The following is a 27719-nucleotide window of genomic DNA, read 5'->3' on the forward strand; positions in this document are numbered from 1 at the left end:
AAAGGATCAGTCCCATGCTCTCAGGGAAAGAAATGTGACTTTGTTTATACACTATTCCTGCAGAATTTGCTGGAAGCTATAAACAGATTTAATGTTTAAGCTTTTGGAAAGGAATTGGATAAGTCATGAATCATATTTGCCTTTTGATAGGGGAAGGAGACTGTGTGGACCACTCAAGGAGCTGAGATGGGCTGAATGGCCTCTTGCTATGATTTCTACGTCAACTGTTTCAGGACACAGACTCTGACTTCCTCTTGTAAACATTCACAGTCCACGACAACGAAGGAGGGCTCCAACCGCAATGAGTTTCCTGCCTGTATGTGGCTTGGCCAGCAAATATTGGCCTTTTTAGTCACACCCACATTCAGGAGCAAACGTAGCCTCCCTGCTGTCAGGGGCTGTGATCTGGTTGTGAGAGCTGTACCAGCAGCAATCAGTCCAAGCTGAGATTGTGACAGCAAGTTTCACAAATTGAGAAGGACAGACATGAGGTGGAGAGAGGCTGGTGAGTGACCTGATTCTGGGGCTTAATACCAATATTCCCCTGGGTAGGGTACTGTAACAGCTCAGGGTATTAGTCCATCCCAGGCTTTTAACAGTCGTTGGAGGAACCACTTGCCAGACACGGTAATTAATGTCGCGTGTGTCCGGTGAGTTTGGCTTTGCCGACGAAGGATCGTTGTTATTGTAGCTGGGATCTTCCTGTGCTGACTGAGGCTTGATGGACGGCTTGTCCCTGTAAGTAACACACCAAATTCTCAATCTCTAGGTTATTAGATAGATGCCAAATCTTGAGTTGCTAGATAGATTCAAAGTCAGTCCCATTTAGCATGGTAATACAAAGAACAAAGTACATAGAAAATTAAGCACAGAACAGGTCCTTTGGCCCTCCAAGTCTGTGCTGATCCAGATCCTCTCTCTCAACCTGTCACCTATTTTCCAAGAGTCTGTATCCCTCTGCTCCCTGCCCATTCATGTATCTGTCTAGATACATCTTAAATGACGCTATCGTGCCCACTTCTACCACCCTATGCGCAAAGAACTTTCCTCCTATATCTCCCCTAAACTTTTCCCCTCTCACTTTTGATACACAACGTATCTTCACCATTGCCCGGGTATGTGTGAATTGAAACAACAGACTGCTTTGTTTGGAAATAGTTGTGGGTGGGTCTGGCTGGAAAATAACAGGTGGTAACAGTGTGGGCTGTTACTGATGCACAATTAGCCAAGGGATAAAGAGATATACTATGTGTTTTGATGTAGTTATACACAGGGAATCATATTTTACACAGTCCCAGACACCACAATCACGGTCCCATGTCCTGTCCCTTTGGCAGGACAGACCCAGCAGAGGTGGTGGCACAGTAATATCAGTCAGTTGCCCTGGGAGTCCTCCCCATTGACTCCAGGCATCATGAAGTCTCGTGGCTTCAGGTTCAACATAATCAAGGAAACCTCCTGCTGATGACCATGTACCACCCTCCCTCGGCAGAATGGTCTGCTCCTGTTCCTGTTTTGTCGGCTTCTACATCATCTTCCTGCCGCAGATGCAAGTGTCCATGGCTGTATCGGAAGCAGAGACCACCCCAATCCCCTCTAGAGATGAAGTGTTATCTTTCTGTTGAGATTAGAGCACCATGGGTGCGCATACCCCAGACAAAATGCAGGGGCTCAGGAAGCTGATTCACCACCAACTTCTCAAGGGCAAAAATACTGAAGGCTCCAAAACTAGTTGAGCAGTTTACTTTCATCTATTGTTTGCTAATGTTGCATCCTTGGACTCTTCAATATTTAGAAGAAAGTACTGCGTTTTCACATTAAGCTCACGGTACAACATTGAAGATGATATTTATTATGGTCGGAATGTTTACTCTTTGTTCCTGTAATGTCAAACAACTCTGCTACCCCAGGCGGCAAGGTACTTAAACCCTTCCATCTCATTGCTTCAAAAAGCATTTGGCCCAGAAATTTTGATCAGGGTGTGATCTCTGAGCACACCGGAAAATCCGGTGGCAAAAACAGCAGAGATTAATCCGGGAACAGTCAACAGAGGGAGGGGCACCAGGGGTTTGGGGTGGGAGGGGGGGTGGATTCTCATCCACTGGAGACAGTGTCAGATATGGCTGGGTGGAGGGGATTAAATGGGTTGGTGGGGTGGGGAACGAGGAATTGAGGGTGTTAGTTCTAAGTCGGGGATACAGTTTAATTGTTACTCACGAGACAGAGCAGATATGTCATTTCCTCATCTACCCTATAAAACTAGTAACTCAACTGCGTCGGAATGCTTTGAATTCTCTGATATTCAGGGGACTTTTGTAGACATGGAATGGATTCCCCCTCAGAAGTTTCAATCTCATTTCCCATGTAGCTAGCTGTCCCTGTCTATGCTGAGGAACTGATTCCTAGCCACTGAAATTTCTGGGCCTTCATGTTGTCAGATTTCCAAAGTGTTCAATTGTAATTTTGTTTCTGGATCTAAACTCCCTTTTCCTCAAAACATTTCGACCCTCTCCCAAAACTATCTCAAATACATCGACAATGCTGCTTCCTGCTCTCCTTCACAATTGGAAAAATACATTAGTTTTGCTTCCAATTTCCATCCCTCTCTCACCTTCACTTGATCCATCTCTAACTCTTCCTTCCTGACTCCTTTCCATTTCTGGGGATAGGCTGTCCACCAACAAGCACTTCAAACCCACCAACTCCCACAGTTACCTGGACTATATCTACTCACACCCTGCTTCCTGCAAGGACTCCATCCCATTCTCCCAGTTAGGGTTCCAACTCTATCACATCTGTTCCAATAATGCAAACTACTATCGGATTGTCTCCAACTCTTTCCTCAACCCGGAACTCCTCACTCCTATGGTTGATGGGGTCCTCAGCCATGCCTGACCCATTTCCCACACTCCTGCCCTCACCCCTTTGTCTTCCCCCCAGAATAATGTTGGGGTTCTTCTTTCTACCCCACCAGCCTCCACTCAAAGGATCAAGCTATGCCATTTCCATTGCATGCAGTAGGATGTCACCACCAACAACAGCCTTTCCTCCCCTGCCTTGGCAATATTCCACAGAGACTGTTCCCTCTGGTCCACTCTTCCATCACACTCAATGTCAGAGCCCCCATCCCACTACTGCTCCTCATGTAAATTGTAGGAGGTGTAACAGCTACTCACTACCTCCTCCCTTCTCTCCATCCCTCAAGTGCCCCTTCCAGGTGAAACTGCATTTTACTTGCCCTCTAGTTTGCTGTGTTCACTGCTCGCAGTGCAGTCTCCTCTACATTGGCGAAACCAAAGATAAATTTAGTGACTGCTTTGCCAAACGCATCTGCTTTAGATTTAACCCTTTCCGTCTAACAGCTTTATACTACAGCTCTTCCTCGTTTTTTTTTTTAACCTATTATCCAGAAGACTATAAGACCTAGGAGTAGAAATTAGGCCATTCAGCCCATCGAGTCTGCTCCACCTTTCAATCATGGCTGGTAAAATCCGATTGCTGAAAGCATTGTATCACATTTGCTGTTATCATTGCTTTCCCACAGTCTCTGACTTTATAAACTCACACTGATCTGGATAAGTAGCTCTGCTTTCTGTTTTTCTAAAGGCGTTAAAAGTGTATGAGGAGAAAGCGGGGGCAGAGGCTTGATTTGGACGATCAACTAATGACCATATTGAATGGTGCAGCAGGTTCAAAGGGTCGAATGGCCTACTCCTTCTCCTAGGTTTCTATGTTCTGAGGGAGAATGTTAAACATTGACATCCAGAGAGACAGGCAGAACTTTTATTTCCTATACATCTCTTGCTGGGAAGGCATATGAATGTTGACATTGGACTACCCTCAAGTCTGGGGTATCTTTAATTTCTTCTGTGGTGGAGGACTAGTGTTGAGCAGGACACTCATTTCCACCTCGTTGGAGGGTGATCTGGATGCATGTCTCCCAGTCTGTTCCATTGCCTTTCGGTTAATGAACGTTCCTTGTTGTTTTCATTAACACGGAATCTGTAGATTATCCTGTGGGTGGAGGAGAAATGAAGAGATTTTCCAACCCTGTGAAATCAATGATGTCCTCTTGGGAACTCGAAGGCGTTGTTGGATACCAATGTCGCTGATATCACTTGGTTAATATTTCTCAGTGGTTTCAGCAAGAGTTCTTAAAATACTTGCAATCTCTTCTTCCAGCTGACACATCATGTTGGTCAGTCGGTGAAATGTTTGAAATTAAGTTTCAACGTGTATCAGTGAGACCTGCTTTTTTTTGGTCAGACCGGAGTGATGTTTGTTGACTGGCCTGGCATACATTTTGCATTGTCGAAAGATACATGTTCTAATGGAAGGTTATACTGTATTGGGAGTCAGGCGTTTGTTTTTTCTGATGGTGTTTGATTTAAAGTATTAATTTATTTATGGATATAATGAGTATCATTTCTGTCATTTAACGATTATTTCTTGCTTTTTTGCAATTGACCCACTTTCTTGAAAACATGACATGGCTTTGCCTTTGTCTGTGTGTCCTTTTTCTCCACATCTTGTTCAGTTACTGTTAGGTTTCAATAAGGTTTGAATATTCCTTCTGTTGGTTTGTTATGTGACTATTTGGACTGCTTGTACCTCATGAAATTGATACGTTTTGATAACCTGGAGTAAAATTGGCCATTCACTCCTGAGATTTTTCTGCGCTTTTTAATCCCCCAAATCTCTGTTTCTAACGCAATCTTTTCCAGCGTGAGATCTTCCTTCAGTTGTCAAAGATCTGGAAGAGGTTAATTCCATCGGAAATTCTATCTCTAGTTAGTCCTGGTTGGTAATGCTCTGTATTCACAAGGACCCAACAATCTATAAAGATTGTGGAGATAGGTGCATCAATAGATTCTCTGGGAAACTATTATTTTATTGATTCTTGCTCTTTCCGTAATGCAATTAGTTCATAAATGGACAGCTGAAAGAATTCAGCATCTCACGAGGTTTCATCTGGTCGTACAGGACACATTTTATCCAAACTTTTCTCCTTGTAAATCAATAGGACAAATTCCAAGACATACCATGTTGAGGAGAAAACTAACATTTATAATGTGTGATGAAAAGGGTTCTGATTTGTTGGAAAGTGTATTCTGATTGGTAGATGTGTTGCCACGCGGAATACCGATAATTTAGCACTGCTGTTTAAAATCACTCGTGGGGCTTCACTTAACTGTCAAGCGTCGTTTAAAATTTAAACCAGGCGAGACAGTTGTGATTGGTCAAGGCACTTCTTGAGAAGCAAGCAGGTGAAGGGGTGTCACCCATTTTGTTGAGCTGAAACACGGGCAGTCGGTGTACACGTTTTTTTCTGTGTACAAAGTGCAGGGCTGTGTGAATTAAAATGTTTAGCCTCCAGTACAAACACATGTGCCACGTTGTCACTGACAATCCTAAACTGGCTGTCAGCATAAACTCGTCACACACTCGGGATTATTCAGTGTATACTGTCCAATCATGGAATCACACCTAATGGGTGTTTTGTAAGCAAGGACTGCTTGGATTCTTGGTCGGGGATATGCCCACAAAATATATTAGTTTTGAATACACGGGCCCAGAGGACTTTCTGCAGGAGTAGCAGCTTTTACCCCCTTGCTTTTTCTCTGACACTGCTGCCATGGACGTTTGTGAGTTGCAGTTCCACTGGAAGGCCTCATTACTGTGAGTGGAGAGTTCTGAAGGCAAAAAGTCTCAATCTACATCACAGTCACCAGAAAAAGAGACTTCAACAAGCAATAACTGATCCAGAAAGAGACTGTCATATCAATAGCTGTGTGGGAAGTGAATTCAGCTCCAGACCAAGATTCTGACAATCTGTGAATAATTTTAGTTTTGCTAAATTGAACTGTTCTTAAAAATGTGTTGCTGGAAAAGCGCAGCAGGTCAGGCAGCATCAAAGGAACAGGAGAATCGACGTTTCGGGTATAAGCCCTTCTTCAGGAATCCTGAAGATTCCTGAAGAAGGGCTTATGCCCAAAACGTCGATTCTCCTGCTCCTTGGATGCTGCCTGACCTGCTGCGCTTTTCCAGCAACACATTTTTAAGCTCTGATCTCCAGCATCTGCAGTGCTCACTTTCTCCTAAATTGAACTGTTGCTTGGCCAAAGTGCTTCTAGAAACATAAAAAATAAGAGCAACAATAGGGAGACCATTCAGTCCATTTGGAGCTGCTAGGCCAGTCAACGTGAGATCCTCTATCTCAAAGCCATGGTCTCTGTCGCTGTCTCTGTCTCTGTCTCTCTCTCTCTCTCTCTCCTTTAATGCCTTTACTAGCTGGAAATCTATCTAATTCTTTCTTAAATATATTCAGTGACTGGGTTTCCACAAGCCTTCTGTGGATGGCAATTTCACAGGATGACCATGCTCTGAGTGAAGAAATTTCACCTCATTTCAGTTCAAACTGGCCTACCCTGTACCCTGAGACTCTGTCGCATGGTTCCAGATTCCTCAGTCAGGGGAAACATCCTCTCTGCATCCTGTCTGTCCAGCCATGTTGTTAGAGTTTTATATCTTCCAATGAGATTCCCCCTCTCATTTTTCTACATCCCAGTGAGTACAGCCCCAGTCGACATAATCCCTCCCTATATGACAAACCATTTGAGGGCAGCGCAGTGACTCAGTGGTTAGCAGACAGCAGTACCCAGCAGAGAGGGTCACAGTACTATCCAACAGCATAGGGGGACCTCAATGTGTTGCGGTGCGACACATGGTCCAAATACCAGCCCATAATCCCTGCTTTGATTACCACATCGTGGGGGGCTGTTTGCTCCTGGATTTCAGCCCAGATGGAGATGTCCTCTGATGTGACACAGGAAGCCTCTGAGGCCGTATGGGTGGCCTGATGTTAGTACGTGTGGCTGCTTGTCAGTGTTGTGAAGGACTGACTGAGAGAATGAACTTGGCTGGGGTAACACTGGAATTAACTTTATTCTCTCTTCTCACTAGAGCTCATTCACCAGTGGCTGGTGGTCTTCCTGCTGTATCTCAGACCGGTGGGAACCGGCGAACTGCCCTCAGTAGCTGCCCGGTGCACACAGACAGCAACATTACCCTGCACAGCGAGGAGGCAGGTGATGCAGAGCTACCGGGCTGTCAGCTGGTATAAGGTGGGTGAGGGCACACTAATAAATTGTGGCACAAAGTAACATTAAAAATCAGTGCCAACTATTTCGTCAAGACAATGACAGTGATAATGGGGAGTGACAGTGATAGGGGTGTGACAGTGATGGGGGAGTGACAGTGATAGGGGTGTGACAGAGATGGGGGAGAGACGGTGATGGGGAGTGACAATGATGGGGGAGTGACGGTGATGGGGAGTGACAATGATGGGGGAGTGACGGTGATGGGGAGTGACAATGATGGGGGAGTGACGGTGATGGGGAGTGACAATGATGGGGGAGTGATGGTGATGGGAGAGTGACAGTGATAGGGGTGTGACAGAGATGGGGGAGAGACAGTATTGGGGGAGTAACAGTGATGGGGGAGTGACGATGATGGGGGAGTGACAGTGATGGGGGAGCGACAGTGATGGGGGAGTGACAGTGATGATGGGGAGAGACGGTGATGGGGGAGTGATAGTGATGGGGGAGTGATAGTGATGGGGGAGTGACAGTGATGGGGGAGTGATAGTGATGGGGGTGTGACAGTGATAGGGGAGTGACGGTGATGGGGAGTGACAGTGTTGATAGGGAGTGACGGTGATGGGGAGTGACGGTGATGGGGGAGTGACAGTGATGATGGGGAGTGATGGTGATGGGGGAGTGACGGTGATGGGGGAGTGATAGTGATGGGGGAGTGACAGTGATGGGGGAGTGACGGTGATGATGGGGAGTGACAGTGATGGGGGAGTGACGGTGATGGGGGAGTGACAGTGTTGATGGGGAGTGACGGTGATGGGGGAGTGATGGGGGAGTGACGGTGATGATGGGGGAGTGACAGTGATGGGGGAGTGATGGTGATGGGGGAGTGATAGTGATGGGGGAGTGACGGTGATGATGGGGGAGTGACAGTGATGGGGGAGTGACAGTGATAGGGGTGTGACAGAGATGGGGGAGAGACGGTGATGGGGAGTGACAATGATGGGGGAGTGACGGTGATGGTGATGGGGGAGTGACAGTGATAGGGGTGTGACAGAGATGGGGGAGAGACAGTATTGGGGGAGTAACAGTGATGGGGGAGTGACGATGATGGGGGAGTGACAGTGATGGGGGAGTGACAGTGATGGGGGAGTGACAGTGATGATGGGGAGAGACGGTGATGGGGGAGTGATAGTGATGGGGGAGTGATAGTGATGGGGGAGTGACAGTGATGGGGGAGTGATAGTGATGGGGGTGTGACAGTGATGGGGGAGTGACGGTGATGGGGGAGTGACAGTGTTGATGGGGAGTGACGGTGATGGGGGAGTGATAGTGATGGGGGAGTGACGGTGATGATGGGGGAGTGACGGTGATGGGGGAGTGACAGTGATGATGGGGAGTGATGGTGATGGGGGAGTGACGGTGATGGGGGAGTGATAGTGATGGGGGAGTGACGGTGATGATGGGGGAGTGACGGTGATGATGGGGAGTGACAGTGATGGGGGAGTGACGGTGATGGGGGAGTGACAGTGTTGATGGGGAGTGACGGTGATGGGGGAGTGATAGTAATGGGGGAGTGACGGTGATGATGGGGGAGTGACAGTGATGGGGGAGTGACGGTGATGGGGGAGTGATAGTGATGGGGGAGTGACGGTGATGATGGGGGAGTGACAGTGATGGGGGAGTGACAGTGATGGGGGAGTGACAGTGATGATGGGGAGTGTCACTCCGTCATCATGTGATGGGATTGGTTGAATGAGGGTCTCGGGATTGAGTTGAGGAAGTCCCAGGGTCATGGGGGAAAGGTCCCCAGGTCATGGGGGTTGGGTCCCTACAGTATATCACCCCTGTGATTCTCACTGACCACACATGGAAACAATTCAATTGAATTGGGTTCATTTTCTGACTGACTGTAGGCAGGAAAGGAACCTGTTCTCAGGCCAGAGACCACAAACAGGAAATGGCCCCTACAGGAAATCAAAACTGAGTTTTGGAGAATCGAAACTTAAAAGCGATTCATTGCGATTCTGAGTGAGTCCATCATGTTTATCAGACACAGGAACACTGCCAAGATTATAGACATGGTTTGGAGATGCCGGTGTTGGATTGGGGTGTACAAAGTTAAAACCTGGTGTTGTGTGATTTTTAAGATTATAGACAGCATAGTCTGACGTGTCCTAGCACTTAGCTGACTGTTAATCAAGTTAGGTCACATGGGATTCAGTGTGAGCTTGCCAGTTGGCTACATAATTGGCTTAATGGCAGGAGACAGAGAGTGACAGTAGAGGGTTGCTTTCGGACTGGAGGCCTGGGACCAGTGGTGTTCCTCGAGGATCGGTTCTGGGTCCTCTTTTATTCGTCATTTATGTAAATGATTTCGATGCCAATATAGAAGGCGCGGTTAGTAAGTTTGCAGATGACGCCAAAATTGGTGACACAGTAGACAGTGCGGAAGGTTTTTCTAAGATTACAAAGGAATCTTGATCAAATGGATTCAAGAAATGGCAGAAGGAGTTTAATGTGGATAAATGTGAGGTATTGCAATTTGGTAGAACAAACCAGGGTAGGACTTATCCAATTAATGGTAGGAATTTGGGTAGTTTTGCAGAACAGAGGGACCGAGGGGTGTAGGTGCATCATTCGTTGAAGTTTGCATCACATATGGACAGAGTGTTTAAAAGGGCATTTAGCATGCTTGCCTACATTGCTCAGTCCTTCGAGCACAGGAGTTGGGATGTCATGTTGATGGTGTACAGGCCATTGGTGAGGCCTCTTCTTGAATACTGTGCCCAGCTCTGGTCGCCCAGTAACAGGAAGGATATTATCAAGCTGGAGAGAGTTCAGGTGAGATTGACCAGGATGTTGTCGTGTATGGGAGGTTTGAGTTATAAAGAAAGGCTGGATATCTGGGTGTTTTTCACTGGAGCATAGGAGGTAGAGAGGTCTACTGATAGAAGTTTAGAGATAATGAGGGGTGTGGATCGGGTTAATTCCCTAGGATGGGGGAATTTCACAGGTGGGGGCACACGTTTAAGGTGAGAGGAGAGAGATTTAAAAAAGAGGTGGGGTAAATTTTTATACGGAGAGTAGTTCACGTGTGGAATGAATTTCCTGAGGAAGTGGTGGATGCAGGTACAGTTACAACGTTTAAAAAACATGTGAATCAGGAAAGATTTGGAGGGATGTGGACCAAGAGGAGGCCGGTGGCATTAATTTAGTATGGGATCATGGTCAGCATGGACTGGTCAGACCGAAGGGCCTGTTTGCGTGCTCTCTGATTCCCTGACTCTATGTGGCTATGCTGGGGAGTTTGATGGAGAGTTTCTCTCTGTGATCCCCGGTGAAGTTTCTCAGATGATCTCTGAAACTCAACTCATTCTTCATGTGGCTGTGTTCCCCTCTCCCCATATCTCCCCTCTCCCCACAGAAGAGCAAATGTCTTGCTGCTGGGACATGCTGGAGGTTCCAGGCCCCAGTCCATAGTGATTGTAATGAGGTCAGCCAAGGTGGACCTTGTAGAGTATGAGTTCCCTGATTGGGACTGTTAATCTGGTCCAATCAGGGAGCCCTGGCTGGCAGATATAAACAGGAGTGTCAGAGGTTCTGTTCACTCTGAGAGCTGGCCCTGAGGGAGCTGGATCAGTGTCAAGGACTCCCCACATTTAAATAAAGGGTGACTTAGAGTCATAGAAACGTACAGCACGGGAACAGACCCTTCGGTCCAACTCATGCATGAGAACAAGGTATCCTCAATCAATCTTCGCAGTACCCGGCCAATTTCCCTCTAAACCCTTCTTATTCATATACCCATCCAGAAGCCTTTATATGCTATAATTGTACCAGCCTCCACCACTTCCTCTGGCAGCTCATGCCATACACGTACCACCTTCTGCGTGAAAACGTTGCCCCTTAGGTCCCTTTGAAATCTTGCCCCTCTCACCCTAAACCTGTGTTCTCTGGCTTTGGACACTCCCCAACTCAGGGAAATGATCTTGTCTCTTCACCCCACCCATGCTCACTCATTCACTCACTTACCCACCCACTCACTCACTCATCTCCTGCCCACCCACTCACCCACTCACTCACTCATCACCCGCCCTCCCACCTACCCACTCACACTCACCCACTCACTCACTTATCACCCGCCCACCCACTCACCCACTCACTCACTCATCACCCGCCCACCCACCCACCCACTCACTCACTCATCACCCGCCCACCCACTCACCCACTCACTCACTCATCACCCGCCCACCCACTCACCCACTCACCAACCCACCTACCCACTCACACTCACCCACTCATTCACTCGCTCACTCACCCACCCACTCACTCACCCACTCACTCACTCATCACCCGCCCACCCACTCACCCACTCACTCACTCATCACCTGTCCACCCACCCACCCACTCACTCACTCATCACCCGCCCACCCACTCACCCACTCACTCACTCATCACCCGCCCACCCACTCACCCACTCACTCACTCATCACCCGCCCACCCACTCACCCACTCACTCACTCATTCACTAACCCCCCCACCCACCTACCCACTCACACTCACCCACTCATTCACTCGCTCACTCACCCACACACTCACTCACCCACTCACCCACTCACTCACTCATCACCCGCCCACCCACTCACCCACTCACTCATCACCCGCCCACCCATTCACCCACTCACTCACTCATCACCCGTCCACCCACCCACCCACTCACTCACTCATCACCCGCCCACCCACTCACCCACTCACTCACTCATCACCCGCCCACCCACTCACCCACTCACTCACTCATCACCCGCCCACCCACTCACCCACTCACTCACTCATTCACTAACCCCCCCACCCACCTACCCACTCACACTCACCCACTCATTCACTCGCTCACTCACCCACCCACTCACTCACCCACTCACCCACTCACTCACTCATCACCCGCCCACCCACTCACCCACTCACTCACTCATCACCCGCCCACCCACTCACCCACTTACTCACTCATCACCCGCCCACCCTCTCACCCACTCACTCACTCATCACCCGCCCACCCACTCACCCACTCACCCACTCACTCACCCACCCACCCACTCACTCACTAACCCCCCCACCCACCTACCCAATCACACTCACCCACTCATTCACTCGCTCACTCACTCACGCACCCACTCACTCACCCACCCACTCACTCAGCCACTCACTCACTCACCCACCCACTCATTCACTCAATCACTTACCTACTCACTCACTCACCTACCCACTCACTCACTCATTCACTCACTCACCCACCCACCCACTCACTCACTAACCCCCCCACCCACCTACCCACTCACACTCACCCACTCATTCACTCGCTCATTCACCCACTCACTCACTCACGCACCCACTCACTCATCCACCCACTCACTCACCCACTCACTCACTCACCCACCCACTCATTCACTCAATCACTTACCTACTCACTCACTCACCTACCCACTCACTCACTCATTCACTCACTCACCCACCCACCCACTCACTCACTAACCCCCCCACCCACCTACCCACTCACACTCACCCACTCACTCACTCACGCACCCACTACTCACCCACCCACTCATTCACTCAATCACTTACCTACTCACTCACTCACCTACCCACATACTCACTCATCCACTCACTCACTCACCTATCCACTCACTCACCCACCCACTCACTCACTCATCCACTCACTCACCTACCCACTCACTCACTCACTTACCCACTCACTCACCCACCCACCCACTCATTCACCCGCCCACCCACTCACCCACTCACTCACTCATTCACTCACTCACCCACCCACCCACTCACTCACTAAGCCCCCCACCCACCTACCCACTCACACTCACCCACTCATTCACTCGCTCACTCACCCACTCACTCACTCACGCACCCACTCACTCACCCACCCACTCACTCACTCACTCACTCACCTACCCACTCATTCACTCATCCACTCACTCACTCACCTACCCACTCACTCACCCACCCACTCACTCACTCCTCCGCTCACTCACCTACCCACTCACTCACTCACTTACCCACTCACTCACCCACCCACCCACTCATTCACTCAATCACTTACTTACTCACTCACTCACCTACCCACTCACTCACTCATCCACTCACCCACTCAATCATCCATCCACTCACTCATTCACTCTCTCTCACTCACACACACTCACTCTCACACTCTCTCACTCACACTCACTCACAGAACACTCTCTCACTAAATCACTCTCTCAATCACACAAGTGTCTGGCAGCCCCCAATGGAAAGACAATAAGGGGATAAGGGACCTTGACCTCACTCCAAGGTCTTCATCCTCACAAGGAGATAGGGCCACAGCAGCAGGCACCCAGCCTGAGGAGGAACCAGACACAGGCCCCCTCCAGAAATTCCCCTCAGAATACACCAGAGGGAGCCTGATCATGAGCCTTCACTCAGCCTGCCGCACTCAGCACTATGAGTCTTCAAGCTAAGGAGGGTACCACTGTCTCTGGGTGGGGCACTCTCGGCGTGTCTGGGGCCCTTTAGCTATGAGTACCTTCTGGGTCACCCAACCAAACGTCCAAGGCAAATGGGCTCCACTGTAGGGTCAGCTGACTGTGCCTTATCTGTGGACCATGGGATTGCACCCAAACATAATGGGATAGCAAGCAAGAAGGTGACCTTGTGAGGACACAAAGCCAGGGCAAGTGACATTCCACTGTAAGCGCTGTCTCATGTTTGTAAACATACTATTCATTTTTCATCAGCATCTGTGTGAATTAATGTCTGTCCAGCTGAAGTTACAAGCCATCTTTAGCAGTTCTCAATGTTTATGGCTGAAGGAGTATGGACTGTGGGAACTTGGATGGTGCTTGCAAGTTTGGAAACGTGCGTGAACCTTCCCAGGTCACAATGTATTGTTTGTGCACCACAGCCATTCGTGGGATTGATTCATGATGCTGTGCTCGAGAGTGCTCATGGCCAGGGCTTGATGTTCACACAGTCGGCTCATTCCTGAGCTTCACATCCAGCACTTATGCTTTCAGGTGTCTCTCAGCTGCAGGGTACAGAGCCTGTGTAATGCTGTTACCCTTTACTGAGCCTCATGTCACTCAGAAATAAAGCTCCTGTCCCTCACAAACAAAATATTTATCCTGCCCACTCCAGGTTTAGTGGCAGCCATTTTCAGTTCTCACTCACTGTGTGTGTTACAATGGAAGGAAATGTAGAGTCGCTACAGTATGGAAGCAGGCCTTTCGGCCCATCAGGTTCATTCCGATTGTCTGATGACCATCCCACCCAGACCCACCCATCCCTGTGACACCGCATTTCGCATGGCTAACCCACCTAGCCGACACATGACTGGACAGTATGGGCAATTTAACATGACCAACTGACCAAACCTGCACTTAGAGTCATAGAGATGTACAGCACGGAAACAGACTCTTCGGTCCAACGTCTCCATGCCGACCAGATATCCTAAATTAATCTAGTCCTATTTGTCAGCACTTGGCCCATATCCCTCCAAACCTGTAATTGTACCAGCTTCCACCACTTCCTCTGGCAGCTCATTCCATACACACACACTCTCTGTGTGAAAAACGTTGCCCCTTAGTTCCCTTTTATATCTTTCCCCTCTCACCCTAAACCTATGCCCTCTAGTTCTGGACTCCCCGACCCCAGGGAAAATACTTTTCGATTTACTTATCCATGCCCCTCATGATTTTATAAACCTCTATAAGGTCACTCCTCAGCCTCTGATGCTCCAGGGAAAACAGCTCCAGCCTGTTCAGCTTATCCCTACACCTCAAATCCTCCAACTCTGAAAACATTCTTATAAATCTTTTCTGAACCTTTTCAATTTTCATAACATCCTTCTAATAGGAGAGAGACCAGAATGGCACACAGTATTCCAACAGTGGCCTAACCAATGTCCTGTACAGCCGCAACATGACCTCCCAACTCCTGTACTCAATACTCTGACCAATAAAGGAAAGCATACCAAACGCCTTCTTCACTATCCTATCTACCTGCGACTCCAAGGTCTCTTTGTTCAGCAACACTCCCCAGGGCCAGGGCCTTCCCAATAAGTGTGTAGGTCCTGCTCTTTCCAAAATGTAGCACCTCACACCTTTAGACTCTGGAAGGAAACCCACACAGACAAGGGTGAAGGTGGGGGGGGGTGGTTGGAATTGTGCAAACTCCATACAGACAGTCACCCATGACTGGAATTGAACCCGGGTCCCTGGCACTGTGCTAACCACTGAGCCACCGTGCTGCCCGAAACAGTCATCATGCTTCACACAATGAATCTCGGATTTAGCCACTTACCCTTGGGTTTTGAACGTCCCATGTAAAGTCTTCAGAGTAAAGTGTTTGATGTGGGGTTTGAGTTGTTCTGAGAGTGGGCATGTTGATGGGGCTGGGTCAGTATTGTGGGGATGCAGTGTTAAGGAGGATGGTGTTCCTGAAGCTTGCTGGAGCACATGGGTGGGGGCGGGAGGGTTGGAGAGGCAGGGACAGGCCTCTGCTTGGTGATCTAGCAAAGACCCACTGCCAGTAAACTGTTTGTGGAGAATGGGAAGTGGGATGTAAACAAGGATTAGATTAGATTAGATTAGATGCATTTATTGTCACTGGTGTTACAAATACAATGGAAAATGTTGCTTAGTGTTGCCCCATTTTGAAAGACAGAAAACTTTTTAAAAATTACGGAATATAAAGCCAAAAAATAAAGCAAAAAATTCATCTTCACGTTTCCTTTATGTTACGTCTCAAAACAACCATTGTCTCCACCTCCTCTGCTGGCACTCCATGGGCACCTCCAACTTGGGCCTAACCACCACTTCACCACCTCCGCTGCCACCATGGATCCTGCACCGGGCCCACCAATGCCACCTCTGTTGCCATGGTGACTGGTTGCTGTTGCCATGAGTACAGTGCTGGACCGTGAACACCACCTCAGCTGCCGAAGCCACCTTCCTCCGCCCGGGCCTGCTGACGCCATCTTGAAGTGGGGGGGGGCAGGGGGATCACAATCCGGGAGCACCTACCTTTCTCCTTGAGGGAACACATCTGCTTTGAATCTCCTGCATCCCCTTCTTGCCTGACTCTGACACTGTCGCCATCCAAACGCCAATTTCCAGTCTGTGCTTTGCCACATTACATCTCGGTTAGTAAACTGCACCCTTTCCCAATAGAAACATTTTGCTCTCAGTTTGATTAACTTTTTCACCTACTCTGTCAAACTCTGTTTTAATCCTCATCAACCAAGTGCTTTCCTATTGATAAGGCAACATTAGTTTTACAAAATACTTGTCAGAATTCTAAGTCCTTACTGGGATTTTACCCGAATCCTAACCCTAATACTCTTGTTGTGGACCCGGCCAGACCCCCTCAGAACATTTTAAGAAGCTAACCCAGACCTTCTTTGTTGATTGTTTTAAGCAGGTGTACAGTGGATATTCCAGGAGGGATGCAGCTGGCCCAACCACTTAGTTTTAAACAAAACAGAAATTATTTGCAAGATTTACCGAATGAGACACAAACGAAAGAGAGCAGAATAGAGAATAATGTAACGTATCTGATAACCAAACAGATTATCTCAATTTAATGGATCCATTCCAAATACTTGCCACAATCCCCATAAACACTCCTTTGGCAAAAAAAGGTAAAATCAAACACAGGGTCTTACAGGAAGATATCAGAGACAGAGATGGCTGAGAGATTCAGCACAAAACACCTTCGTCCATGTAGCTGTTTCTTTGACCAAAAGTCTCAAAACAAAGTGACCAGCAGCAAACTAAATCAGAAGAGAAATGCTGAGCTGGGAGACTGGCCACTGGCCATTTTGGTCTTTTTTCTAACTATACTTTAATGGTATCTATAAGCTAATACTCTCAAGTAGCTATCGATACCCTCAGCTCACTTCTCTTGCTCACTAAACTCCTTGCATTAAAGTAAAACCACATCTGTACAAGAACATTGTCGTACTCTCCTCTACCTTCCATTTTCATTTACTCATTCCCCGCATTCCACTCCCAAATTTGCTTCCTTTTATTTTGGATCCCCACTACGTTTCCCATTCCCCCATCGAGCTGGTTTTAAAACCCATCAGTAATACTCACACACCTCCCCATGCCTGCTGGTGGAATTTCACAGATTCAGTTTCCCCGGAACTGTCCCAGGAATCTAAAGCCCTCCCCTCGTGCACCATTTTCCTGCTTTCTCATCCTATTTCTACGTGTAGCACTGAGATTGTAACCTTTGAAATTCTGACTTTCATCCTCTATCTCTTTAAACTCTGCCTGCAGGACCCCACCTCTCTTATAACCGCTGTAATCATGTACCACGGTCCCTCGGTGTCTGCTCTTCTCCATCTGGGGCCACTCAGTGACATCCTTGATCCTGACACCTGGGGGAGACACTTCCTCTAGATTTCACATCTGTGACCTCAAAAATGTCCTGACACTTACATCTCTTAGTGAATTCCCAATCTTCCTGCTCCCCATGTACAGCTGCAGCTGTAATTACCACCACAATATTGTCTTAACATTCATTTGTGGCTGGGCCGGCACTGATTACCCATCCCTAGTTGCCCTTCAGAAAGTGGGGGTGAGCTGCCTTCTTGAACAGCTGCAGTCCACCTGCTGTCGGTAGACCCACAATGTTCTGAGGGAGAGAGTTCCAGGATTTTGACCCAGCAATAGTGAAGGAACGGAGATATATTTTCATCTCAGGACAGTGGATGGCTTGGAGGGGAACCTGCAGGGGCTGGTGTTCCCATGTATCTGCTGCCCTTGTCCTTCTAGTTGGAAGGTGCTGTCTAATGATCATTGGTGAAATTCTGCAGTGTACCTTGTAGATGACACATACTACTGCTCCTGTGCAGTGGTGGTGTGGGGGATGGATGCCCTCTTGAACTGACCCACCTGTCCATTTCCTTCCAACCTATCAGCTCCACCCTCCCCACCAACCTATCACAATCAACCTTTCCAGCTACCTAACCCCCAGCCCCACCTCCACCCACTTATTTCTCAGCCCCCTTCCCTCCCCCAATTCCTAATGAAGGGCTTATGCCCAAAACATCGATTTTTCTACACCTCGGATGCTGCCTGACCTGCTGTGCTTTTCCAGCACCACACTCCCGACTCTGATTTCCAGCATCTGCAGTCCGCACTTTCTCTCAGTCGCTTGTGGATTTGGTGCCAATCAAGCGGGCTGCTTTATCCTGGTTCTTGAGTTTTGGAGCTCCGCCCATCCTGGCAAGTGGGAAGTATTCGATCACATTCCTGATTTGTGCCTTATGGATGGTGGATAGGCTTCGGAGAGTCATGAGGTGAGTTACTCAACACAGCTTTCCTAGCCTCTGACCTGCTCTGTAGCCACTGTGTTAATGTGGTGAGTGCAGTTGAGTTTCTGGTCAATGGTAGCACCCAGGATGTTGATAGAGGGGTTCAATGATGGTAATACCATTGAATATCAAGGGGTGCTGGCTACATTGTCTCTTATTGGAGATGGACATTACCTGCAAATGGTGCAAACTTTGGCCCAAGTCTGGATATTGTCCAGATCATGTTGCATTTGAGCAAGGACCGCTTCAGTATCTGAGGAGTCGTGACTGGTGCTGAATACTGTGCAATCATCAGTGAACAACCCCACTCTGACCTTATGATGGAGGGAAGGTCGTTGCTGAAGATGGTTGGGCCTCGGACACTACCCTGAGGAAGTCCTGCAGAGATGTCCCGAAACTGTGATGACTGACCTCCAACAACCACAACCATCCTCCTATGTGCCAGGTATGACTCCAACCAACTGTTAACTGTGGCCTGGTGTAGCCCTCAGAGCAACCCTCATTCTCAGCAGCATTCAGAACCGAACAGCAGGTGGAGAGCAATATGGGATTCATCAGAGTTTGCCCTGCCTGCCCGGTCCTTTGTATCCTTCGGCCAGTTACCCATTTTTACTCAATCTGCACACATTGCTGAAGGTGGTCTCTCTGCAGATTCAATGTGCTGGCCTCAGAGCTCTCAGCTGAGAGGGGCCTCTGTCATGATCCCAGGAACTGCTGGGGTTCAGAAAGCTTCACCTGAATCTGTCCTAATGGACAATGCTTCCAGGACATGTGATCACCCAGGAGGCATCAAGAATTTCCTACCTGGCACAGGAAGAGCATTCATAGGCTTTCATTTATAGACAGCTAGTGAGATGTACAAGAAAGTAGCTTCACTATGTCCTTAATCTGGTCAAAATAAAAAGCACATCAATTATTTACTCAACATCTTGTGGTCTCTAAACTTGTGGGAGTGGGGGTGGGGTGGGGAGTGGGGGTGGGGATGGGGATGGGAGTGGAGGTGGGAATGGGAGTGGGAGGGGTGGGGATGGGGGTGGGGATGGGGATGGGAATGGGAGTGGGAATGGGAGTGGGAGGGGTGGGAATGGGGGTGGGGGTGGGGATGAGAGTGGGGTTGAGTGTGGGAGAGGGAGTAGGGTTTGTTGTGGGGTTGGGTGTGGGAGTGGGAGTGAGGTTCAGTGTGGGAGTGGGAGTGGGGGTAGGAGTGGGAGTGGGGTTGGGGTGGGGGTGTGAAAGTAGGAGTGGGGTTGGGGTGGTGGTGGGAGTGGGTATGGGAGTGGGGTTGGGTGTGGGTGTGGGAGTGGGGTTGGGGTGGGGTGGGAGTGGGGTTGGGTGTGGGTGTGGGAGTGTGAGTGGGGTTGGGGTGGGGGTGGGAGTGGGTATGGGGTTGGGTGTGGGTGTGGGAGTGGGGTTGGGGTGGGGTGGGAGTGGGGTTGGGTGTGGGTGTGGGAGTGGGGTTGGTGTGGGAATGGGAGTGGGGTTGGGTGTGGGTGTGTGATTAGGGTTGAGGTGGCCATGTGAGTGTGAGTTGAGGTGTGAGTGGTTCCCCTGTAAAAAGACCCTGAGCAGGGAGCAGCGGCCCTTCCTGCTGTGGGAGCCTGGTGGAAACCAGCTCGGTATTGGGCAGTGTGGTTGGACTCGGATCTGGAAGAAGGTCCTCCCTGTGTTCACTGGTTATAGAGCAGGCTGGAGAATGACGTGGGGACACAGCTGTGTTTTTGACAAGACAACAATCCCAACAAAATGACTAACTTCAAACTTTCCCTTCCACTTCCAAAGGTAGGCGAGGCAACGCTGAGCGGAATTATTCGGAAGGCTGGAAATGAAATGATTCGTTACAAGCATTTCAATGGGAATGCGATGATTACTGAGAATGACTCACTCGTCATTGCTCGGGTGACTGAAGACGATGCTGGAATATATCGCTGCTCCCTACTTGCCCCACTTGGGGGTATGAATCAGGATGGAGATGTGACCCTTTCAGGTAGGGCTTCTGCAGCTGGTTCGGTTCAGTCACTGACAGGCTCGGAAATTAGGGAACAAGGATTCCAATCCCATAGCATTCCGAACACAGTGAAGATCTGGAGAGCAACTGGGTAAACTAGAGGACATTGACAAGGGTCAACATTTTGGGGAATAAGTAATCAATGGGATTCAGTGAAGAGGCTGCAGGAGATGGTTGAAGATGTTTTGGGATCAGTCTCTGGGTCAGAGGATCCAGAGTGGTCCCCGAACTCAGTTTTGAACCTCACAGACCCAGGAGCTGACTATCAGGGAACTGCATGTCCCCAACTCCCTGAGAGCACTAGGTCAGACTTTGTGAGACTTGAAAACTGTCGTTAAAGGTGAAAATTGGCCCCAAAATCTAGATAAAGGTGATCAACCAATTGTAAAATATAGCAGAGGAAAAATTCCCAAATACAGAAACTTCAAGTGCTTTTAGTGGAAGGTCTATGAACAAAATGGTGAAGAGAAGGAAGTTTGCTTCAGGATGTATTTTCAATCTCACAGGCATTCAGATTAACTCGGTGATAGATTCCTCAGGGATCGTACAATCCCTACAGTGTGCATTCAGCCCATCGAATCCACACCGTCCATCCAATGAGCATCCCAACCACAACCTTTTCCCTGTATTTCGCATGGCTAATCCACCTAGCCTGCACATCACTGGACAACGTAGGGTATGGCCAATCCTGCATATGTTTGGACTGTGGGGGGAAACTGGATTACTGGGAGGAACCCCACTCATCCACTGGGAGAATGTGCAAACTCCAGGGTGGAATCGAACCCAGGCCCCTGGTGCTGTGAAGTAGCCGTGTTTACCACTGAGCCACTGTGCTATCCTATGGTTCTGGATCAGTGGTGCTGGAAGAGCACAGCAATTCAGGCAGCATCCGAGGACAGGCAAAATCGACGTTTCGGGCAAAGTCCAGAATCTGGTTTCCAGCATCTGCAGTCATTGTTTTTATCCTATGGTTGGTCCATCATGATAGAGTTTAACCTGGTTTCTAATGGCAGACTGCCAACTAACCAGTCCTGCAATGTTTTAATGGAATCTTGTTTTCAGTTGAAACCAGCCCTGTATTAACCAGCCTGATGGTGATGTAAGAAAATGAAAAATACACACATAGTATTCCCATGACTGCTGGAGGAGGTGGGGGGGAGGGGGATCAAATTCTGTCTCCACTGTCCTTCTGCCATGTTAACTCTTTGAAAGGATTCTCCAATCAGTCTCAGTCTTCTTTTCATTCCCCAGAGCCCAGCACTTTGAGTGTTAATCCCCTGTCCTTTTGACTGTTAATTGGCATTTACCATCAAGCAGGGCTGTCCACAGGTTTCATTCTTACTCCTCTCTCCCAGTGACAGAGTCCCTGGCAATGGCTGCTCTTCCTGCTCCCATCCTGTTCCCTCTGGTGTTCCCTGAGAATTGATCTTTATCCCCCCACCCCCCAATCTCTGCACATTTCCCCTCAGTGTCAACGTCCTGTGTAAAGTGTTAGTTTCCCTGGGTACACTGATGATACCAGCTCACCACCCTCCTGATTCCTCTCCCATCACAAAATTCTCACACCACGTACATAACATCCAATACCAGATAAAAAAAAAACTTCTTCCAATTTAATATTGGAGAATCAGTGGAATTCTCTTTTTGTTCTTATTGCGTTCTCCCAATCTCGAACGATCAATGTCCACCTCTCTCCCTGGCAGCATTCTTAGGCTGCTGACACTCCTCTTTCTATCTGTCAGTCAGGGCTCCCTATTGGTCCAGGTTAACAGCCCCAATCAGGGAACTCATATTCTATGAAGTCTACCGGGCTGACCTCGTTACAATCACTGCATCCTTACCCTTTTGATGTGGATCCGTCAATGATCTGGTCCCATGGATGGCAGTAATACTAGTTGTGGCCAGCCCCTTTGCTGGTGGCACGGCTGAGCAATTGCAGCTACTGCCCTCTGATTGATCGACAGATCACACTGGGTGGACTCTTCAACCCCAGAGTTTGAAGCCTTGGTGCCACATTTGATCCCAAGAGGGATTCCTGACTTTCAGTTTGTCTCACTGCGATGACTGATTGTGCTGGACTTGGCTCTGTCTCCTAGAGTCTTAGAGTCATAGAGATGTACAGCACAGAAACAGACCCTTCGGTCCAACCCATCCATGCCTACCAGATATCCCAACCCAATCTAGTCCCATCTGCCAGCACCCGGCCCTATCCCTCCAAACTCTTCCTATTCATACACCTATCCAAATGCCTCTTAAATGTTGCAATTGTACCAGCCTCCACCACTTCCTCTGGCAGCTCATTCCATACACGTACCACCCTCTGCGTGAAAAAGATGCCCTCTAATTTTGGATTCCCCCAATGCGTGGAAAAAGACCTTGTCTATTTATCCTATCCATGCCCCTTACGATTTCATCAAGGTCACCCCTCAGTCTCCGACGCTCCAGGGAAAATAGCCCCAGCCTGTTCAGCTTCTCCCTGTAGCTCAAACCCTCCAACCCTGGAAACATCACTGTAAGTCTTTTCTGAACCCTTTCAAATTTTACAACGTCCTTCCTATAGCAGGAAGATCAGAATTGAATGCAATATTCCAACAGTGGCCTAACCAATGTCCTGTACAGCCGCAACATGACCTCCCAACTCCTGTACTCAATACTCTGACCAGTAAACAAAAGCATACCAAACGCCTTCTTCACTATCCTATCTACCTGCGACTCCACTTTCAAAGAGCTATGAACCTGCACTCCAAGGTCTCTTTGTTCAGCAACACTCCCCAGGGCAGTGTATAAGTCCTGCTAAGATTTGCCTTTCCAAAATGCAGCACCTCACATTTATTTCGATTAAACTCCATCTTCCACTTCTCAGCCCATTGGCCCATCTGGTCCAGATCCTGTTGTAATCTGAGGTAACCCTCTTTGCTGTCCACTACACCTCCAATTTTGGTGTCATCTGCAAACTTACTAACTGTATCTCTTATGCTCGCATCCAAATCATTTATGTAAATGACAATAAGTAGAGGGCCCAGTACCGATCCTTGTGGCACTCCACTGGTCACAGGCCTCCAGTCTGAAAAACAACCCTCCACCACAACCCTCTGTCTCCAAGATGGAGAATGAGAGAAAATTGTGGCTATGAGAGCTGCTCCTTTTTTGAGGTATTCTCAGTGTTGGAGCTGATTTCCCTGAGTTTTGAAAGCATTAATTACTGTTTTTTAAGCTGTTGCATTGTTTTGGAACTGTGGGAAAAAAAAAGAGATCAAAACAATAGCAGGTTAGAAAGGGAGGAAGAGAGAGAGAACAGATACCACATTGTGGAGGGTGGGGGGTGAAAAAGAAACAAGCAGTGATCTTGCACAGCTGCCTGTCTCAGCTGTTATGTTTCAAGTATCTCTGGACATTGGAGTCTGTTCAAAGAAAAATAAACAGTGAAATTCACAACTGAGTTTGGAGACCAATTAAAGTTCTGATGATGACCTTGTTTTGCCTCCACAGTATGTTTACCCCTGGATCCGGTCACAGAGCCTGCAGTAACCTCACTGAGAAGGACTGCTACTGCTTCGCTGCTTCATTCTCGGTCAGGTGCCTGTATCTGTGTGCCAGTCATTCTCTCGTTCATCACCTGCCTGAGCTTTGTTGCTGTGATAGCCATGGTAAAAGGCCTAGCCTGTTACTGCACTGTCTGGGTGAGATTATCCTCAAGTTCTGTACCGTTGTGGCTGTAGGTGATGTCAGAAACACCTGCGAGATGGGTCCCACCTATTAATGTCGAGAGCTGCAAAATCCAACCCTGAAATCCAAGGCAACATGGTGGGATTAAAAAGGATTAGAAACCGATGCTCCTCATTTTCAGGAGCGACTAATCTCCACTCTGTCTGCCCCAGTTACCAAACTGCACATGTAACACCACCCCCAATCAAACTGACCCCCCTCCACATTTGTGTATGTATGTGTCTGTGTGTGTGAGAGACTGTAAGTGTGCATGCATGAGTGACTGTAAGTGTAAATGCGTGTGTAAGCGTGTGTGTGTGTCTGTGTGCGCGCATGTGACTGTAAGTGTAAATGCGTGTGTATGTGTCCACGCACGTGACTGTAAGTGTAAATGCATGTGTGTGTGTGTCTGTGTGCACGCACGTGACTGTAAGTGTAAATGCGTGTGTATGTGTGTGCACGCACGTGACAGTAAGTGTAAATGCGTGTGTATGTGTGTGTGCGCGCACGTGACTGTAAGTGTAAATGCGTGTGTATTTTTGTGTGTGTGTGCGCACGTGACTGTAAGTGTAAATGCGTGAATGTGTGTGTATTTGTATGTGAGAGAGTCTGGGGATGAGTATGAGTGTGCGTATGTGAAAGTGTGTGTGTGTGTCTGTGTGAGTATGAGTGTGAATGTGTTTGTGTATGTGAGTGTGTATGAGACAGAGTATACATGTATGTGTGAATGTGAGAGTGTGGATGTGTATGTGAGTGCAGGTCTGTGTATGAATGTGGGTGTGTGAGAGTGTGAGTATGTGTGTGTGTGACTGTGTATGAGTATGAGTGTGTGTCTGTGAATGTGAGAGTGTGGGTGTGTATGTGAGTGTGTGTGAGTCTGAGTCTGAGTTTGGGTGTGGGTGTGTGTGTCTGTGGGTGTGTGTGAGTCTGAGAGTGAGTTTGGGTGTGGGTGTAGGTGTGGGTGTGTGTGTCTGTGGGGGTGGGTGTGTGTGTGGGTTTGAGTGTAGGTGAGAGTGTATGGGTATGTGTTTGTATGTGTACAAGTGTGCCTGTGTGAATATCAGTGTAAGTGTTTGTATATGAGTATGTGTGGGTGTGTATGTGAGTGTGGGTGTGTATGTGTGAAGTGGGGTGTGTGTGAGAGAGAGAGTGGCTGTGAGTGTGTGTTTGTGTTTGTGTGAGTGTGTTTGTGTGAGTGTGTGTTTGTGTTTGTGAGAGTGTGTGTGTGTTTGTGTGTGTGTGTTTGTGAGAGTGTGTGTTTTGGTGTGCGTGAACAAGTGTTTGTGAGTGTTTGTGTGTGAGAGTGTAGGTGTGAGTGTAGGGGGGTATGTGTGTGTATGTGCGTGTGTGTGTATGCATGTGTGTGCGTGTGTGTGTGTGGGGGGGGTAGTATGAGTGTGTGTGTGTGGGAGGGAATGTATGTGTGGGGGGTATGAGTGTGTATGTTTGTGTAGCAACTGAACCCACGCTGTTGGCCTCAGTCTGCATCCCAAAGCTCTCTCCAGCTAGCAGATAGGCAGATAGACACAAACAAAATGTCAGTGTTATGGCCACAGGAAAAGACTGGGAAGGCAATTCAGTGATTCCTCTTCACAGGAGTTGTCATCGTTAACTGATCAGCATTTCACAGATCAATCAGCTACATGTTGCTGCTTAGGTCTCCGTTCATACACAGAACCCCCCCACTCCCCAGCTCCAGCCTGTCTGAAACTGGATTTATTCCACTGCATGAACAAGCAGCTGTGTAAACAGCACTTACACTGAGGGTCACTTTTCTAAAAAAAAAGTGCAGTAATTCTCCAACAATCCATGGCATTTCAGCCAATTCTTTCCCCATTTCAGAAACACAGATAAATGAAAAGGTGCGTTCTTACACAATTCAGCAGCTCAACTGGACAGTTTCCCTGCAAGAGTCATACCAGACTCGAAACATTAACTCTTGTTTCTGTCTGCCAGACCTGCTGAGTTTCTCAAACAATTTCTGTTTTTAAGGAGACAGCACCATGTGGGCGGCACGGTGACACAGTGGTTAGCACTGCTGCCTCACAGCGCCAGAGACCCGGGTTCAATTCCCGACTCAGGCGACTGACTGTGTGGAGTTGGCACATTCTCCCCGTGTCTGGGTGGGTTTCCTTCCACAGTCCAAAGCTGTGCAGGTCAGGTGAATTGGCCATGCTAAATTGCCCGTAGTGTTAGGTAAGGGGTAAATGTAGGGGAATGGGTGGCTGGTCAGTGTGGACTTGTTGGGCCAAAGGGTCTGTTTCCACACTGTAAGTAATCTAATCTAAATCAAATAATAATGGAAAGAGAATAGTAACCTGGTCATTATCTAATTGCTTTTTTTGAGACATTGCTAATCGGTGTCAGTGTTAAATAAATACATACAGGTCTATCTTTACAGGATTGTATCACTGCACTGTCTGATATGTCCATCCTTTCTACAGGTTTTCAGAAAAATGAGGCGTCCAAATTAGGAGAATCCAGAAGCCGATGGGAAGGTGGAGGAGCATCTGGTACAATCCCTGAGGGAACACATCCAGAGGGTTTCTCTGGAGAAAGATCAGAGGAGTGTGAGAGTGCGGTCACAGCTGGATGGCTCGGTCCATTGTGTGTGGGCAGTGGGACATGTCTGACACAGGCAGGAGCAGGGACAGGGAACTCGGTGCCGTCTCCCTGACTCGGCTCCTCTGGGAACCTCTCACTGCCTCCTCTGTCCGTTCAGTCGGAAAAGCACAGGGTCACGGTGACCCACAGGCCTGTGGGGAGGCCTCACTTCGAGGTCAAATCCTGGCCGTTCCAGCTCCCACGCTCAGTCCCCCGAGGAGCATTGAAACAATGGAGGAACTAATTTAGACCAACACTGAGCATGTTGCTGGTTTCCTCAGGACAGGGTTACAGAGCATCCCCACTGGGTAAATGTACACCTTTGTGCATAAGGCACTCACAGGATATTGGACACCGCTAGATACAGAGCATTCCAATGAGCAGAAAGCACCCAAGGGGTTACAGGGCATCCAACAGGGTATGAGGCACCCATTGTGCATAGGGCAATGGGTGCACGGCATGATTCTGGGTGCGGAGCACCTATAGGCTATGGGACAACATACAGGCTTCTGATTCACTGTTAGCCATTTCATAAGGATTTAATAAGCTATACGCTGCAGAGTTAAACAGCAAGAATAGGGATCAATCAGATTGCTATTATAACATCTCTTTGACCAGGCTAAGGGAAAGTTAAAAATCACACAGCACCAGGTTATGTTCCAACAGGTTTATTTGGAAGCACTTGATCAAGACAACCACCTGATGAAGGAGCAGCGCTCTGAAAGCTAGTGCTTCCAATTAAACCTGTTGGACTCTAACCTGGTGTTGTGTGATTTTTAACTTTGTCCACCCCAATCCAACACCGGCTCCTCCGAAACAGGCGAAGGAAGACTGAGTCCCTGTCTGGGCGGGCTCGAGGCAACTTTCCAGAGAATCATTGAGAACACGTGAATGAATGAATAAGCGGGCAATGTAAAATAAAGATGTTTATTAAAAACCTCAC

At 48.4% G+C, this 27719-nt stretch overlaps 1 protein-coding gene across 3 annotated transcripts; it reads left to right on the forward strand.

Moving 5' to 3' along the window:
• Positions 1-370: 370 nt before the first annotated feature.
• Positions 371-27719, forward strand: LOC122559896 (uncharacterized). 3 transcript variants are annotated; one of them, XM_043710005.2, is made up of 5 exons: positions 371-505; positions 6964-7124; positions 20242-20446; positions 23957-24147; positions 26617-26767. In XM_043710005.2, exons 1-5 carry the CDS (start codon positions 487-489, stop codon positions 26644-26646), a joined length of 606 nt encoding a protein of 201 aa, XP_043565940.2. In that variant the 5' UTR covers positions 371-486; the 3' UTR covers positions 26647-26767. The 3 variants fall into 3 exon arrangements, with proteins under 3 accessions (XP_043565940.2, XP_043565941.2, XP_043565942.2); XM_043710006.2 differs by having other exon boundaries at positions 23957-24114; XM_043710007.2 differs by lacking the exon at positions 23957-24147 and having other exon boundaries at positions 26617-27719.

The sequence above is a fragment of the Chiloscyllium plagiosum genome, unplaced genomic scaffold, assembly GCF_037043375.1.
Source record: "Chiloscyllium plagiosum isolate Xiang-an unplaced genomic scaffold, Cpla_swu_hap1 HiC_scaffold_15, whole genome shotgun sequence".
In the NCBI taxonomy this organism is placed as follows: Eukaryota; Metazoa; Chordata; class Chondrichthyes; order Orectolobiformes; family Hemiscylliidae; genus Chiloscyllium; species Chiloscyllium plagiosum.